Source organism: Neltuma alba, unplaced genomic scaffold, assembly GCF_004799145.2.
Source record: "Neltuma alba isolate B1F8T4 unplaced genomic scaffold, ASM479914v2 tig00002165_pilon, whole genome shotgun sequence".
NCBI classification, from domain to species: domain Eukaryota; kingdom Viridiplantae; phylum Streptophyta; class Magnoliopsida; order Fabales; family Fabaceae; genus Neltuma; species Neltuma alba.
Genome location: NW_021632765.1, coordinates 55,076 through 70,293, shown reverse-complemented (window position 1 = coordinate 70,293; position 15,218 = coordinate 55,076). Strand labels below are relative to the sequence as shown.

Here is a 15,218-nt window from a genome sequence, read left to right as displayed (position 1 = left end):
CTTGTCTGACTGTGTGGAAGCACTAAATCTGATGATACGGGATTATGACCCTCGGCACCCTTTTGCTGATATTATTAGTGAAGCTAGATATTTACTTTGTAATAGGTGACAGATTTCTGTTAATCATGTGTCTAGGACGGAGAACAATATGGCTGATCGGCTAGCGAGTTTATCCCATAGCTTATTAGGAGGTATTTGTTTTTTCAATCATCCCCCTCCACCGTCACCTGGAGGGATGATCTAGGAGCTTAAACTCTGGTTTGTTGTGGTCTTTAACCTCTTGTAAGGTGTTGTTCAGTATTAATCAAAAAAAAAAAAAAACAGCAGCGAAGGAAACAGTGCAGAACACTGATACATCTAAACCACAAGAACATTGTTTCACAGGCACCAAGCACTTCGTTGTCCAAAGCCAAAACCCAACCCCTAAAACCACGAAAACTGGGCAGCACCATTTCAAAAGCTCCATGCAAGGACAAAGAACTTTTTTTCTTCAACAGCATCCATTATACACAATAATAGTCAACCCGTTATCGTACTTCTGTGCTTCTAAAAGTCATATCTTCAAAAAGAATGGTCATTGCACAAGCCATAAATCATGAAAAAATATAATGGCGAAGGAAATAGCTTGAAATTTATTGTTCACTATGACCAGAAAAAGCCCAAAGTACATTAAATCATCCTCTCATTCTTCTCTTTTCCTTCTCTTATAAGCAGAAATTTGTTCGTCAAGAATACAATTCTATGGTTGATAAAAAAGGAAAAAAGAAAAAAAGAAAAAAGGAGAGAGACAGATGATTAAAGAACCTCACTCCTAAGACTCATCCATAGGGTCATTACGATTACACGATTGAGATCTGGAATTTCGATCATCTGGCCTTGCCTCCTCAGGGCCTAATGTCCTAGAAACAGAATCCTCAAGAGCCTCCAGAAAAGATAAAACTGTAAACTTGTCTGCAATGACAGACAAACAAGTCAATAATATTAAAATAATAACCAGATGATATTGTTTTCTGATATATTTTTATTGTTTTCTCACAAAAACAAGTAAAATGCTGACTCTATAAAAGATAGTCATGTTCCGTACATCAGAATCACAGAGCCTGTTTCACTCAAACAAACGCACTAAGAAGATTAAAGGGTTTTGTTCAATAACGATTTTGCTATCCCGTTTCTATTCGGCACATCATTAACAGTGTACAGAATAAGCAAAGACCAAACAAGAATTTTAAAATTCAACATGCTGATCACTTACATTTACTTGGATCAATTCCAAACTGAGACAAATCTATCTGACCCGTCCGAAGTACCTATAGAAAAAGAAAAATGCATGATAATACCCTTGAGAAATAAAGTTTGCAACAAAAAGATTTTAAACATGCCATAAAAACAGATGACCAGAAATAACATAGCTTTAAAAAAAAAAAAAAAAGGAATTGAACCAAAAATAAACCATCCTCACATAAGTGAATGAATCTACTTGCTGACGAAAAGGTGGGCTCTGCAACAACTCCAATATAGCTTCTGGAGACCACTGACCCTAAATTAAGAATGACATAAATATACTATTAACTAAATGAAGGACTTGAAAACCTCAGCCAAAAGTAGATAAATACCTCTGGTAAGTAGGGTGCTAAGCACTGCTCAATCGGCAATGTCTCAATTAATGGCATTACTAACTCAGGCTTCAATATATCCTCAAGTCCCAGACCTAACAGAATGCAAGAAAACAATGGATGTAGCTATACAACATGAAACACAATATTTAAGAAAAACCACCAGTACTTGAAATAAAAATTATCTGACTTGCCAGTCTCATTTCATAATAGAGGTTTGAAGATTTTTTTTTTTTTTTTTTTGGGGTTACAAGGCTTCAAGAAGTTTCGTTAAAAACTTGAACTTGCAAAGAAAACAGTCGATTTCTGAATAAGAAATGCATGATAGCAGCAAGATTTCCCACCACAGGCTTCAAATATGGAAGCAGATGCAAAAAAGAAAATGGCCTTTTTCTTTGTGCCACTCCTTTGGTGACCCAACTTCTCAAAAATTAGCATATCAAAATTCTGTATTGTTTAGTTTTTATGCATGCTCTCGACTAAAAGCAATTCAGTGAGACCTTCTACTTTGAATGTGAAAGCATCTGATATATTAGAGACTGAATGTTTATAGTCTAACAGGTGACAAGGACCATATGAAATAGCAAATCATACAATACCTCCATCTGGATCACCAATGCCATCTGCAAAATATATAATCAAAAACAAAAAGGTTCAGGCTCCAGAGAAACTGATGACCATTAGCATGTAAACATCACTTCACAATATAAAATACCTGAAGGCCCAATGTTATTCAATATCCTCTGGAGATCTTCCAATTTTACTGGGCCAGAAGATGTCAAATTGCTAGTCGCTTCGGCCCCCAAATTTGGGCCAACCAAATTCGCAGCTCTATTATACAAAAATGAAGTTTCATTGAATCAGTATATGAAAATACTAGATAAGGCTGGAAATACATTTGTGAATAGTAACCAAAATCAATCCCCAAACGGCAGACTGTACTGCTGCTACATGTTTTCTATACCAAAGGTCAAAAGACAAAGAAGCATGAAAAATATGAGAATTTAAGAAATCATTCTCTGGCAAGAATAATAGATAAGACCAAGTTAAAAACTTAATAACGTGCACAAGTAAATAATGTGGCCATGCCCATCTAGTTCAGTAGTCAATAGTGTAGAAGTTGACATCCAGATTCTTAGCCTCCTATGTCTTTCCCTTTATGAGGAATGATTAAGAGGGGCATAAATTTTATCCAGAATTTCAAATTAGATCTGCATGATTCTAGGCCCTAATCTTCAATTGACATGACAGATTAAGCCCCAAAAAGGAAAACCTCTGCCCAAATGATACTGTCTGGAATCAACCTAGCCCAGCCAAAAGTAAACCAAATTCAGAGGAGTCAGACATAAATTGACACCTCTGGTGGCAAAATTGGAAACCATCTGCCCATTGGACAAGAGCCAACTAACAAAATGGAGGTATCTACCAGATAGGCAAGGATTTATAATGAGGGTGAGGGAGACACGAGGGAAAGCAATGCAACCCGTTGATGGAAAGGGGGGGAAAAAATACTGATATTTTATCCAAGTACTGAGCTGAATGAAAAGCCTGCAACCAAGGATTTATAAAGGAAGCTATTACTGAACACTTAGAATAATGCTCGAAATAGTACTAGCATTCCAGAATTCCTAATTCAAGCCTTGATCCAGACTTGCACATAGTTACGCATCTCATTGATTGCAGAACCCCATATATTCTTTTCCATTATTCATCAGAACAGTAATGAGTGTAATACCCCCCCATCCCATAGTATTGTAAAAGCATTTCAGCTTGCATGACACATTAAGCAAGCATTAAATCATGATGGGTGATGAATATAAGTGACCACGATAGTAATAAGAACTGTAAGTAACTAAAATGGTGCACGATTACAGCATGTCTACAAATAATTTTGGAGTAAATTGAACAATAGTAAGTTGTATGAAATATATGCAGAAATCATATCAGCCAAAATAACAAAAAGTTCAAACAATCAAGGAATGGATGATACAGTCCACTCACTTGTAGAATGTACCCTAAAGAACAATATCATAAAAAGAGACAATAAGCAGCCCGAGACTAGAGAGTAGCAAAATATATGGGGCTCATTAATTGGTGCTTGCATTGAAACCCGCAAGGGCATGGCTTCAAGAAAGTGCTGTAAATCATTATGTGCAATAAAAATATAAAACTTCTTGAAAACTAGGGATTCTCATCCTTTCATCCCACAAGATTCATTGACCTAGAAGTGGAAAGAAAACTAGAAGTTGGTATTTTTCTCACTGGCGTGCTTGAAGTCAATTTCTCCCCGCAGGTCATTTCAACCTCTCCATCTCTCCATCATCCCTCTTGCCCCACCACCATCTCCTCCTCTTTCTCCCTTTCACTCCCTCGTGTAGGTCTCACTAACCATCCGCCGTCATCTAAATACAAGCTTCCCCTGTCAAGCCACCCCATCATCCCCATCTTTTGAACTCCACAACAATAGAGATGATGGGCAACACTCACAACAGAGCAGCAGCATCTCCTCCACCACCATCTCCTCCTCTTTTGTGCAATTGCTGATTGCTCTTCAACATATTGGGTTTCTGGATTTGCCAAAATTAAATCGGGGCCTTTTTTAATATTGGAAAAATTAACATTCCAGTCCTTATACTTTCATTCAATTTTGAATTAGGCCACTATGCTTTATTTTCTAATCAGCTCCTCATAGATTCTGCCATTATATCTGTCCATCCCTCTATTGTCCAAGGACCAATGGAGACACTAACGCCACTTGAAATAAATTATTCTGCACATGGTGGAGGGGATGGATTAGTTAAGGTTCAAACATAGCGTTTCTTGTTTCCTAGAGTGAAGAGGAAGCCCACAACGAGGAGAACATAACTAAAAATCATGTCTGCCACGTCATATTTGATGATATTGGCTGTGCTTTTTAGGATCTAGCCTCAAGGAGGACGATTGGCAAGGCTAAAGAGTGGGACAGACTACTATTGCAGCATGCATAATAAGGAAACAAGGCCAGCAATGGCCAGCCACAACACGCAAGGTAGAGACATTCTATTGTGGCAACATGGGTTAGGCCATCCTAGCTTTAACTATATGAAGCCTTTGCTTCCACATCTATTTAATAAAGAAAACTCTACTTCTCTTAATTGTGATATGTGTCAATTTGCCAAGCAAACAAGAGCCACTGATTCAAAACAACCCTACAAGCTCTACTTCTCTTAATTGTGATGTCTGGGGTCTGGCCAAAACAAAAACCCTTTCTAATGCCATGTGTTTTCTTGCTCAAAGAGAAATATGAAGTTTTTGAGACTTTCAATAGATTTCTTGTATTTATTAAAAATCAATTTCAGACCTCTATCAAAGTTCTGAGAAGTGATAATGCAAAAGAATATCTATGCAAAAGTTTTAAAGACTTTCTCGAACAACAAGGAATCCATCACCAAACTTCTTGCGTTTTTATTCCCCAACAAAATGGGGTGGCCAAAACGAAAAATAGGCACTTGTTGGAAGTAACCTGAGATGCAGTGTTAACCTCAGCTTACCTCAAATAGGGTGCCCTCTAAGATCGTAGACTTTAAATCTCCTGTCCAAAAATTACTTGAAATCTACCCTAATTCTCCCCTAATAAACCAGTTACCGCCCAAAGTCTTTGGTTGTGTGGTTTTTGTGTACAAGAATGAAGGAAAACTTGATTCAAGATCTGAGAAGTTACCCAACACAAAAAAGGTATAACTGCTACTCCCCAACTACCAAAACAGTTCACATCACTAAAAATGCAGTTTTCTATGAGGAGGATGCATATTACCCTAAATTACCCATTCAGAGGGAGAACTATGGAGCTAAAGAATTGCTAATTCAAGAACCTGCTGTTTCTCCAACACCACACAGACCTGAATCACCACCACAGAGACCTAAATCACCACCACACATGCCTGAAACAACAACACACAGACCTGAGAAAGTGCCAGAACCACCAAACAGGCCTGAATCACCACCACACAGACCTGAAACAGCACCACACAGACCCAAGATGGTACCAGAAACCCTAGATAGACCTGAAACATTACCTGAACTATCAAACAGACTCAAAACCTCACCTCAAAGCTCACCCAGAATCACGAACCAAGATGATGAAGAACGCACACAAGAAACTCAAGAAATAAACCACCTTAATAGTGATAATGGCATGGAAGAAGAATTAGAAAGAGATACTCCCACTACAGGCAAGACCATGAGTCGAACACAGGGACAAATCTTGAAGAAATGGGATGGCCCAGTGCTCTAAGGAAGGGAGTCAGATCCTGCACTCAAACCCCATTCAAAGGTTTGTCTCTTATGGGAACTTATCTACTAGAATGAGAAACTTTGATGCTAACAGTGCATAGGTTAAGATAATGGAGACTTTCCAGCAAGCTATGACCAACCCAAATTGGAGGAAAGCTATGGAAGAGGAACTACGGGGGCTCTTAAGGAGAATCAGACGTGGGATGTCACCCACTACCTCTAGGGAAGAAGGCGGTAGGATGCCAGGGGTGTCCACCCCAAATTTCAACCCCGATGGCAGCTTGAATAAATACAAGGCAAGACTTGTCGCAAAAAGCTACACTCAGACCTACAGGATCGACTACCAAAAAACTTTTGCCCCAGTGGCCAAATTCAACTCCATTAAAATCCTACTTTATATGGAAGCTAACTTGGACTGGCCCCTACATCAACTAGCTGTGAATATCGCCTTCCTAAATAAAGACCCTGAGGAGGAGGTATATATGGAAGTGCCTGAAGGGGTACAGGAACCTGAAAATGCCACTAAAGTCTGCAGACTCAAAATCATTAAAGGGGTTCGTCAGGCCATGCTTCGTGTTGCTGGTTTTCTCACTTTTTTCCCTAGTCTTATCGGTATTTTGGTCTTCCATATAATATTCCCCCAGAACATCAAATGGAGCATTATGGTTCCGTGATTTCATAAATCATTAGACCAAGATGCATATTCACTATTATATCAGAATTGCAAGTACGTCTTATGAGTGGTGATATACAATAATTAGAATGAAGCTCAACATTTTCTAACTGAAAGTAGCAACGACGCAGTTACGTACCTAATGGCCTGTTTAAGTGATCATTCACCGAGTTGCAAAGCTGTGAGTCACCGTCAGCATTTGGCTCCTAGAAACAATGAAGAAATCAATCAGAATTTAAAAAAAAAAAAAAAACAGCCATAGCACAAAAAAATAGAGGAAGGTGAATTTGCAATATGATAAACCTGCATCCAGAAGAAAAACTTCCTGTCGTCGCTGTTGAACCTTAATATGTAAACCCTCCCAGATGCTTGATTAACCTAAGCAACCAAGAAAAAGAATAGCCAAAATCATCATCAAGAGAGCTAAGGAATTAAAAATATCAAACTAATTGACACGAACAAGTGATACCTTCTCAAAAACAGCCTCATTGGGGAATATTATCTGATCCTGTGACAGCTTTGGTCAAGAAAATTCAAGCACGCTCAGCAGAAAGCAACCAAAATGTTCATTTTAGTCCTTTGACTGATTTATTTGTTTCCATCTAGTCCCTTTTCATATTTTGGTTTAATTTCATCCCTAAACTCATCACAACATGTGCCACTTTTGTCATTTCGCATTACGTCAATGAATCAAGGACCATTTTGGAGCTCAAAAGGAAGTTCAGGAACCACTTTGGAAAAAGGATATTAAAGAAGTAATCTGAAACATTAAATAAAGTAAAGGGGTGAATGCGGAGAATTGGAAGTTGAAGGACCAATTTGAATAAAAACAGCTAAGGGACAAAAGCAGTAACTGAGCCAAAATATAACGAAACATTCATTCAATACATTTCTACATCTTGGTTTATAGAAACTTCAGGTTATCACGTTGAAAATCTACAAAGTTAAAGATTAACAAAAATGGACAACTCATTCTGAAATGTGCACTCAATCAATGCTTCTACATTTGGTTGAAAATCTCACAAGCTACAATTTTACCAACACAGAGGGATTGGAAAGCTCTTTTTGAGTTAATATTTCCCCTCCTATGGCATGCCTATATTTCCATCCACACGTCACACTAAAAGTTCTGTCATCTGTGACTACATTACAGACATAATAATACAATTCTGATATCTTCTTTTAATAGCTTAAACATTGGGCATGAAACGATAATCCTTGACATTTGCTATAGGAACACTCCTTAGCGCACTACTTTTCTTTGAGTAAGTAATGTTTCCACCACATTAAATCAAAATAATCTCATTTTGTGTATGACAGACGAAACACAATTCTCACAAGAAAAATTAAAACTAAACACCGAGAGAGGGAATTGAAGAAACGGACTGAAATTGCCGGCACCACAAACAAGAAGCATTATCATGGAACACTTAAATGCTGCCCAAGCACACAAAAGCTAGGATACATCTTCAACAAAATTTTGAATCCGATCAAGCCACTGAAAGTGGACTAATCCCTCCTCACCCTGAAACAAACGAAAGTCAACTTATCTAAATATATCAAAGTAGTGGACTTCATTATTTGAAACATGTCAAGATAATGAAAATTAGTGTTCAAAAAGATTAAATTTAAAGGGAGGACATTATTTCAAAGAAAATCGCCTCCCACCTTAGCAATGCGAATAAGCCCTTTCCGTGTGTCAGGGCAAACCTTTTTCCCCTCAAGAAACATTTTACCAGCACGGAACTCCAACATTATTTCCTGCCAGTGAGGAGAGGAGAGCGATAAATCATGGAATTCTCAGAAAAAATGTTAATCTTCACGCAAACAGGGGGGGAAAAGTAACAGCCCGCTCTAACGGACAAATAATTAAGTTGGGGATGTTCGAGCATTCGTAGCATTTAACTATTTAGATGTTAACCAAAAGGGTCAAAAGATGTGGAAGCAGCACCTGCCCATCTTGAGGACCATCGGGTAAAGACGAACTCATGGGTATAGCTCCGTATTATACAAAGAGAAAAAGCCTATAAAGAGCAATTACAAAGAAAAGATTCAGCAGTGATTCAAATAAATTTCATACACCAGGAAAAACCCTAGATAGATAGAAAGACAAAATGCAACCCATATTACTAATTTAAAACCTAATCAATAGAAGCCGTGTTCTGCTAACCCCTGAGCAAGTAATGCATCTAGCATATCTAGGGGACAGCAAAATAAAATATAATAGAGCGAGCCAGCGACAGGACGAAAGAGGAGGGTTCAGTTTCTCTCCTCTATTTTTTGTACCCGCTGCTGTCCGCTGCCGTCAAACGAGGCCGTTTTGACAGCTCTTCGATGAAGCCAACACGGCTGACAAGGGAGAGAATAGCACGGCTGCGGCTTTTGATTTTTATAGCCTGTTAGACTAGGGGTGTGCATGAGGCCCGCATGCCCAATAAGCCCGCCCGAGCCCGCAAGAAAAATGCCCAGCCCAACCCAGTAAAAAGCTGCCCAAGCAAAAATGGGCATCTTCGGGCCGGGCTGATTCACGGGCAGGGCAGGGCCGCAAGCAAGGTATGCTGCCCTGCCCATTTGGCCCTGCCCGAAAAAATATATAATTATATATATAAGATAATATTATTTCAAGCAATTATCTCTTTTATTTTAGCTAAAAAAATAGGTGAAATTAGAAAAAATGAAAGGAACATAAAAATTATAATTATATAAAAGAGCTAAATATCAAAATATAAGATTCAATATGCTAAATTACTCCAAGTCAAATGTTCTTTTTTCTCTTACATCCAATTTTTTAAAACAAAAAAAAAAATAAAACCACCTTTCAAATTTTGTGCTTTCACATGATTATAAGAATCCACCAACTATATGGATAAACTAAGAAATTGAAATACTGATTTAGCTTAATTATTAAATATTCTAATTATTAAATATATTTTTTTTACCTCCCATAAGAAATCAAAAGCTAAAGAATAAGACTACATAGGCCTTATTTATATATATGAGTGATAGACTCATTCGTGATAATTTTTTTCCTCTCATTTGTCTTAAAACATGATAATTGATTTTTTTTTTTTTACATATGACATAGGGCATTGTGTCATTACACTGGGCAGAAAAGCCCGTCCTACCCAGCCCGCCCTTGCCCTGCCCAAAATGGTTAGGGCTTCTACTGGACAGGGTCGGGCAACGGGCTGCAAAACGCAGCCCGCTCATCTTTCGGGCTGGGCATCGGGCAAGGGGCTTGCCCTGCCCAGCCCTGCCCATGTGCAGCCCTATGTTAGACTCAGACCTGCCCTTATTTATTTTCCTTCAACTGCATAATATGATATAATTTATATATATTATTATCTCTGATTTTTAATAGGGTAAAAGACAGAAAAATGCTATCTTAACTTCATAATGACCAAAATATCCGCTAAATTTGCAAAATGTCATTTTGATCACATGAGACCAAATTGGCATTATTATATCAAATGAAAAGACCTATTGCCCTTCCTTTTAAATATTGTTTTTAAAGTATCACAGCCCCACTGGTCGGCCGGTCGCCGGAGCTTCATCGGTCGGAAATTTTTTTTTTGAAAATTTTTACAACTTCAGTATAACGGTTAACAACTTTTGTGACGTTATTAACAATTTCAGTATAACAGTTAACAACAGGTTTCAGCGGCCGGAAATAAATTTTTTGGAAATTTTTACAACTTCAGTATAACAGTTAACAACTTTTGTAACACTATTAACAATTTCAGTATAGCGGTTAATAACAGGTTTTTGGAAAAATTCAATAATTGGACACGGAGCTCCAGCGGTCGGAAACAATTTTCTTGAAAATTGTTACAACTTCAGTATAATGGTTAACAACTTTTGTAACACTATTAACAACTTTAGTATAACAGTTAACAACAAGTTTTCTGAGAAATTCAACAAGCTCCGGTGTCCAGAAATAATTTTTTTGAAAATTTTTACAACTTCAGTATAACGGTTAACAACTTTTGTAACGTTATTAACAACTTCAGTATAGCAACTAACAACAGGTTTTTCGAGAAATTCAGCAATTGGTCGGCGGAGTTCCAGCATTTTTTTAAAAATTTTTACAACTTCAGTATAACAGTTAACAACTTTTGTAATGATATTAACAACTTTAGTATAGCGATTAACAACAGGTTTTTGGATAAATTCAACAATTGGTCGCCGTAGCTTCGACGGTCGGAAACAATTTTTTTGAAAATTTTTACAACTTCAGTATAATGATTAACAACTTTTGTAATGCTATTAACAACTTCAGTATAGCAGTTAACAACAGGTTTTTGAGAAAATTCAACAATTGGTCGCCAGAGCTCCGGCGACTGGAAACAATTTTTTAAAAAAATTTTTATAATTTCAGTATAACGGTTAACAATTTTTATAATGTTATTAACAATTTCAGTATAGCAGTCAACAATAAGTTTTTTAAAAAATTCAAAAAGTAACATTTTTACAACTTCAATAATATCGTTAACAAGTTCTATAACTCTATCAACAACTTTAGTATAGCATTTAACAACATATTTTCTTAAAAATTTGAAAAAATGGCATTTTTATAACTTTAACAACTACTTTTTTGAAAAGTTTTACAATTTCAGTATAATGCTTAACAACTTTTGTATATCTATTAACAACTTTGATATAACAGTTAACAACAAGTTTTTGAGTTCGTTAACGGTATTACTGAAGTTGTAAAAATGTTATTTTTTGAATATTCCAAAAAACCTGTTGTTAACCGCTATACTGAAATTGTTAATAGCGTTACAAAAGTTGTTAACTGTTATACTGAAATTGTAAAAATTTTCAAAAAAATTATTTCCGAACACCGGAGCTTGTTGAATTTCTCAAAAAACTTGTTATTAACTGCTATACTAAAGTTGTTAATAGCGTTACAAAAGTTGTTAACCGTTATAGTGAAGTTGTAAAATTTTCAAGAAAATTATTTCTGACTGCCGGAGCTCTAGCATCCAATTATTGAATTTTCCCAAAAACCTGTTATTAACCGCTATACTGAAGTTGTTAATAGTATTACAAAAGTTGTTAACTGTTATACTGAAGTTGTAAAAATTTTCAAAAAAATTATTTCCGGACACCAAAACTTGTTGAATTTCTCAAAAAAACCTGTTGTTAACTGCTATATTAAAGTTGTTAATAGCGTTACAAAAGTTGTTAACTGTTATATTGAAGTTGCAAAAATTTTCAAGAAAATTGTTTCTGACCGCCGGAGCTCTGGCATCCAATTATTGAATTTCCCAAAAAACCTGTTGTTAACCACTATACTGAAGTTGTTAATAGCGTTACAAAAGTTGTTAACTGTTATACTGAAATTGTAAAAATTTTCAAAAAATTTATTTCCAGCCGCCAGAACTTGTTAAATTTTTCAGAAAACCTGTTGTTAATTGTTATACTGAATTGTTAATAGCGTCACAAAAGTTGTTAACCGTTATACTGAAGTTGTAAAAATTTTCAAAAAAAAAAAATTTATGACCGACAGAGCTCCGGTGACCAATTGTCGATTGGTCACCGGAGCTCCGGTGACTGCCGTTGCCGAAGCTTCGGTGACTAGCCGGCCAGTGGGGCTGTGATACTTTAAAAACAATATTTAAAAGGAAGGGCAATTTGGTCTTTTCATTTGATATAATAATGCCAATTTGGTCTCATGTGACCAAAATGGCATTTTGCAAATTTAGCGGGTGTTCTGGTCATTATGAAGTTAAGATAGCATTTTTCTGTCTTTTTCCCTTTTTAATATAAGAAATAGTTAATTAATTTAAATAGATTAAAAAAATTAGTTAAGTTAGTTATTTTTAATAAATAAGTGTTTCTCTTCCTAAAATACCCTTACTAATCATGTGTATTAGCTAAAACTATTATTTGATGAAACATTTAATATGTACAGTTACTACAACAACTACATTGGAAAAAATAGACAAATATAAGAAACAAAATAAATTGAGGTCTTATATTTAGAATTAAATTAAATATCAAACTAACTCTTATATTAAAAACCGGAAGTAGTACATAATAACATACAACAATGCTAGGTGTCCATGTGTGAAGCGGGACGAAGGCTAACATGGCATCCACCTCACAATTTTTCCAGCATAATAGTTTTTTACTCCTCCTATCATTAATATAGAAATTAATTATGGAGTTAATATTAGTTCTATATATAAGAACTATTTCACATGTCTATCAATTATTTTCCAAGTTAAAGTAGGAGACGGGTGAAAGAAATTAAGGAAGATGCTTATGGTATTTTTAAAAAATTATATTAAATAATTTAATTAATATTCTTAATCTATTCAAATTAGTTAATTAGGTCTTATATTAAAGACCAAAAGAGTACTAATAATTCACAGAAAAAGAAAGACAATGAAGGAACCAACTTTTTGCCACAACCTTCTGCCACCTAACACCAACATGGGAAAACATTTGAAAATTGGTAAACATGACTCATTATAATCCATTGCTCGAAAAATTTAAAAAGCGTAAATATGGAATGCACACCTTTTATGATTGCCCACAGAAGTTTACAATCCTAAACTCCGGGAAAATTACACACAGGTCTCATAGAAAACAATTAATTTAGAAAAAATTCCTGAAAATCTCCAAATACTTCCTAAGTCCTCAAGGACCTCTGGATAATTAATTTCAATTGTGATATTACCTACTTACCCCACATTAATTTGAGTGTGAATAATTTGCTCGCCTTAAACCCTCTAGACCACCTTCGCGTTTCCAACTTTCCATTACAGCACAAGCGGCTTCACATCCATCAGCGGTGAGCTTTACTCACACCGTTGGTGAGCTTCGTACCCCATCATTGATGACCTTCACACCCCACTGCCAGCGAGCCTCGTGGGTTCCTTCATCGACAAGCTTCGCACCCCCCGCCAGCGAGCCTCTCTCTCTTGGTATATCAGATTGATATTATCTATTACTGGCATATTTAGGTGAGGTGCTTCTCAGTTTCAAAGCAATAGTTGTTAGCTCAGATGGTATCTTGTTACAATAGAGCCCTGAGGATCCTGACCCATGCAAATGGAGTGGAGTGAAATGCAATCCAAAATCCAAAACAGTTATCACTCTATGAGTTTCCATGATAACTTTTCTTACTAAGTTCATGTTATATTAGTAAATGATTCTAAGATTTGAGGTGCATTGTGACAGACAAATTTTTCTTAATCTTATATCTAACTTTACTTTCATTGGTGATATTCTAGGAGTTTAGCTCGCCATAAGTTTAGTGGATCTATACCACCTGACCTTAAGAGTCTAGAGCATTTGACTGTTCTGTATGTACTTTTGATTATGTATAATTTTTCTGAGACATTTGATTATGTTGCTTTATTGCTTGCTTGTTGGATCTGATTTAATCATCATCTGTGTATGCTAGAGTGCCCTTCACAACAATAATTTCTATGGGACAATTCCATCTAAATTGGGAAATTGCATCGACTTGCAGAGAATGTATGTATCTTATTTTTTTCCTTTTCCACATTGATTCTCTTACTTGGGAAATTATATATAATTATCTTAGTAGGTGAAGAAATTATGATAAAGTGATTTAACATCATAACTAAGCACGTAGTCCTTAATGATATAGATAAACATGTTTTCCTATACAATACACAAAATATGAGGGATGAGCCGTGTTATTCATGACTTTTGATTAGTGCAGCTTGATAGAGATTTTATATCGATATGTTGATATATTGATTTCACACTAACATTTGCCATAGTATTTTTTCTGTTGGCCTTCTATAGAACTTGACTTCTTAGAAATCAAGTTGCTAATAGGAAATATTAGGTTTTTGTATTGGTTCTAACTAATTCCTCTCGAGAATAATTTGAATCTTTCTTATACAGATTCTTACAGGGTAATTACCTAAGTGGAGAGATTCCAAATGAACTAGGAAACCTATCACAGCTCAGAAGTTTGTGATTGCAGTATTTTAGTGTAGTTTCTGGTTCATTTCATCCAAGTTATATTGTTATCAGGATGGACAAATCGCATTCATTCATCATATTCCTGTATTTTCTAGGGATATATCAAGTAACTCCCTCAGTGGGAATATACTCCATTACTTGGGAAACTATATAATCTCAAAAATTTGTAAGTAGCCTTAGTTTTCTTTGTTTTTTTGTTTTTCACTTTGCTCTTTTTTATTTATATCTTTTGTAGATTTTACTATCAAAGCAAAATTGAATGTTCTTGTTGTTGTGGTAATGGTTGATGCTTTGAACCTTAAAGTAATGTTTCAGCCAATTTTCTGGTCGGACCAATACCTTCTGATGGTGCGCTTGCTAACTTTATAGTAGACTCATAAGTAAAGCTCTCTCTTATTATGCTCTGTGCTTCATTAGGTTATATATATTATAAACAAAGCCTCAAGGATATTATTATTGATTTTCCTAACTAAAGAGTTTAACTACTTAGGAACCACTCATTTTTTTCACTCTTGCATATTGACTCTAATTATTGAAGTTGACGATGAACTTGTATATGAAGCACTTGATCTCTCTGCTGACTTGGGACAACCTTCTATAGAACAGTGGCAATTTTAAAGTGACAAGTAGTTGGAAAGTTATAATGTGATGACAGTATTTTTTTTTCCTTTTTACAATTTAACAAAATC

At 35.8% G+C, this 15,218-nt stretch overlaps 1 protein-coding gene and 1 long non-coding RNA gene across 2 annotated transcripts; one reads left to right on the top strand and one right to left on the bottom strand.

Moving 5' to 3' along the window:
- Positions 1–606: 606 nt before the first annotated feature.
- Positions 607–8,823, bottom strand: LOC114718781 (26S proteasome regulatory subunit RPN13). The gene is made up of 16 exons (XM_028904217.1): positions 8,700–8,823; positions 8,480–8,582; positions 8,227–8,319; positions 8,024–8,083; positions 7,028–7,066; positions 6,862–6,936; positions 6,698–6,764; positions 4,806–4,810; positions 3,951–3,972; positions 3,698–3,737; positions 2,329–2,456; positions 2,213–2,236; positions 1,614–1,708; positions 1,460–1,537; positions 1,253–1,307; positions 607–951 (listed from the first exon to the last, which is right to left on the bottom strand). Exons 2-16 carry the CDS (start codon positions 8,546–8,548, stop codon positions 812–814), a joined length of 990 nt encoding a protein of 329 aa, XP_028760050.1. The 5' UTR covers positions 8,549–8,582; positions 8,700–8,823; the 3' UTR covers positions 607–811.
- Positions 8,824–14,460: 5,637 nt separating this feature from the next.
- Positions 14,461–14,912, top strand: LOC114718789 (uncharacterized). The gene is made up of 3 exons (XR_003737851.1): positions 14,461–14,520; positions 14,625–14,695; positions 14,834–14,912. It is a non-coding gene; the product is annotated as an uncharacterized LOC114718789 (long non-coding RNA).
- The last annotated feature ends 306 nt before the right edge of the window (positions 14,913–15,218 follow it).

Excerpts from the sequence above, each read along its gene's own strand:
- LOC114718781 (XM_028904217.1), bottom strand. The coding sequence starts at position 8,548 with ATGAGTTCGTCTTTACCCGATGGTCCTCAAGATGGGCAGGTGCTGCTT. Across the intron at positions 3,738-3,950 it reads AGAAAGAGGAGGAGATGGTG|CCATGCCCTTGCGGGTTTCA; the intron begins GTGGGGCAAGAG and ends ACTTTCTTGAAG. Across the intron at positions 2,237-2,328 it reads GAATAACATTGGGCCTTCAG|ATGGCATTGGTGATCCAGAT; the intron begins GTATTTTATATT and ends TATATTTTGCAG.